The following is a 2,677-nucleotide window of genomic DNA, read 5'->3' as shown; positions in this document are numbered from 1 at the left end:
CGCCTTGAACATACCATCCACAAAACAGGTATACATCACCTTGTTGGGAAGTAAATTACCTCGAGCCTCAGCTTCCTTAGCAAATAGTATGGCAATAACAGTCTTACCCTTCTTACACAACCCAGAAATAAGACTTGTATATGTATAACTGTCAGGCAGAATGTTTTGCTGTACCATCTCACAAAAAAGTGAGACAGCCTTGTCCAAGTTCCCTGATTTACACATTGCAGTGAGTAGTGTGTTGTACATTACAGTATCAACAGCTGCAGGAACATCACGGAGACTTTTAAGAAACTTCTCTCCCTCTCTCAAATGCCCACCTTTGCATAATCCCTTGAGCAGGCTACCATATGTGAAGAACGTTGGGTGATGACCTACTTTGGTCATCTCATCAAATATAGAGAACGCTTTTAGCCCTTCACCCGAGCTTCCATACCCATTGATAAGACAATCAAAGCTAATTGCGGTAGGAAGAATACCATCACTTGTCATGCAACGCATAAATTCTTCTGCCTCACCCACTTTACCAGCTTTACATAGCGTAGTGATAAGTACATTCATCGTGAACTGGTTTGGGATATGTCCCTCGAGGATCATAGCTTCATAAATTCTTAATGCTTCCTTTAAGCATCCCATCTTGCAACAATTGTAAATCAGGGTTGAGTAGATGATGCCATTTGGACTAAGGCCAGTTCGGTAAATTCTACACACTATCTCCTTAGCAGTTTTCAACCTCCCCACCTTGCAAAATCCATTTATAAGAGCAGAGTATGTGATAATATCAGGATCGACACCATCTTTGCTCATTTCATTAAGCATAAAAACTGCTTCATCCAAAAACCCATTTTTGCATAACCCATCAATCATTCCAGTGTATGTTATTCTCCCAACAGAGACCCCATTTCTCTTCATTCTCATGTAAAAGCCTCTTGCTAGGTCAAACTCTGCATTCTTGCACAACCCATCTAAAAGTACACCATAACTAACTTCAGTAGGTATAAGACCTTTTGCTTCCATCATATAAAACATCTTCAAAGCCTCTTTAAAGTTTCCCTCACTAATGTGTCCATCAATCAAAGCATTGAAAGTAACATGATTCGGGGATAGTCCAAAGGTTAACATCTCGTTCAAGAGCTGACGAGCAATGACCACCTTTCCTTCATTAGAAAACCCATTAATAAGCGTATTGTACGTGACTTCATTGGGGTTAATCATCCTCTTCCTCATATCCCTCAGCAACAAATAACCTTTGGCACTTCTACTGCTTCTACACAAATCGTGGATAAGCATATTATAAGTACAGACATCAGCGTCGACCCCTTTGGACTTCATGTGATCTAAAAGCTCAGTAGCCGCTTTGAATCTTCCCTTTTTACAATACCAATGTAGCACAGTATTGTATGTAACTATAGTTGGGGAATAACCACTCTTCTCCATCTTTTCCATGAGATAACACGACTTTTTAAAGCTCCCTTCAGCACAGAGCTCATTAATTAGTATATTGAAGGTAGCTACATCAGGACAAATCTTTCTCTTAAGCATTTCCTTCAAGAAAGACCAGACAGACACATCCTCACTACTCTTTACAATGGAACCTAGCATTGTATTACAAGTATATACAGAAGGGCTGAACCCGTAAAGACCCATCAAACGAAATATTTCCAGAGAATCTTGAATCATGCCTTCTTTCAAATATACTCTAATCAAAACGTCGAAAACAGACGGGTTGGAATTGCAAAGCCGGTAAGTGGTCATCAAAGCACCAAAAACAAAGGTTGATTTACCACTCATCAAAGTTAACTCCTTCAAGATTTGCCTTGCAGGGTCATACATTCTAGCTCTAACTAATATATGCGTAGTAATACAAAACAGCTGAAGAATATGGTCAGTCTCCAAACCGGGCCGCTTAACTACCCATTTAAGAAACTTCAAAACCAGCTTCCCATGAACTGGTCTAAGACGAGCCTGTCTATAATCCATGTGATTTAGAGATCCCCAACGGTCAATTGTAAGAATGTTATATATGCTCTTCTCCATATCAAATCCTGTTCCATAGACCCCAAAAAGTTCAAATCTTTAGCAAAACCTTCTAGATGATTTCAGGAAAAGAAAACATTTCAGGACTCCAAATTCAGCAGAATCCACTAAATTGTTCCTTTTAACGTTTTAAGAACTGATATTCTAAAACCTCTCCACTCAGAATCATGCTATATACTATACATGTACAGATTAGATTGATTTAAAGTAACTATGGGGACGCAATAAGAATACGAAGCAACCAAATATAAAAAAAGAGAGACTGACCAGAGACACCAAACGCTCTGTTAGAAGCAGAATCATCTCGTTTCGAATGTTTCACAGCGCCGCTAGAAAACCCAGCTTGAGAGAAACTCACGAATTGCGAGAAACCGAGACGCAACAGAGAGATTGCTCCATTTCTGTGAGAAATTAAGCTTGAGAAACCAGACATGGCTGCTGCTTCTCCACACTGTCAATTCAAAATTGCTTCGCCTCCTCCGCTGTGTTTCCCATCTCTCTCTCTCTCTCTCTCTCTTGCCACAAGCTGGAAACGTAGTTGGGCCTCGAGAGGCCTGATTTATATTAAATGGGCTTATTAGTGTAAGCCTATTTAAGGGGGTGTTATTGAATAATGGATTTTAAAAGATTTTGATGTATT

The 2,677-nt window shown here is 39.7% G+C and overlaps 1 protein-coding gene across 4 annotated transcripts in view; it reads right to left on the bottom strand.

Annotated features, from left to right (window-relative positions):
* LOC104732347 (pentatricopeptide repeat-containing protein At5g55840) overlaps positions 1 to 2,554 on the bottom strand; it is a 5,277-nt gene extending 2,723 nt beyond the window's left edge. For 3 of the 4 annotated variants that reach the window (XM_019236644.1, XM_010451883.2, XM_019236647.1), the window contains exons 1-2: positions 2,305 to 2,554; positions 304 to 2,045 (exon numbers count right to left, since the gene is read on the bottom strand). In XM_019236644.1, coding sequence (XP_019092189.1) covers positions 304 to 2,045; positions 2,305 to 2,470 — 1,908 coding nt within the window. In that variant the 5' untranslated portion in view covers positions 2,471 to 2,554. Of the gene's footprint in view, positions 1 to 59; positions 2,046 to 2,304 lie in introns of all 4 variants that reach the window. The other variant, XM_010451888.2, reaches the window with a different exon arrangement.

This window comes from Camelina sativa, chromosome 2 (assembly GCF_000633955.1).
Source record: "Camelina sativa cultivar DH55 chromosome 2, Cs, whole genome shotgun sequence".
Taxonomy (NCBI): Eukaryota; Viridiplantae; Streptophyta; class Magnoliopsida; order Brassicales; family Brassicaceae; genus Camelina; species Camelina sativa.
The sequence above is the reverse complement of the archived record's forward strand: the minus strand, read 5'-3'. Positions and strand labels throughout refer to the sequence as shown.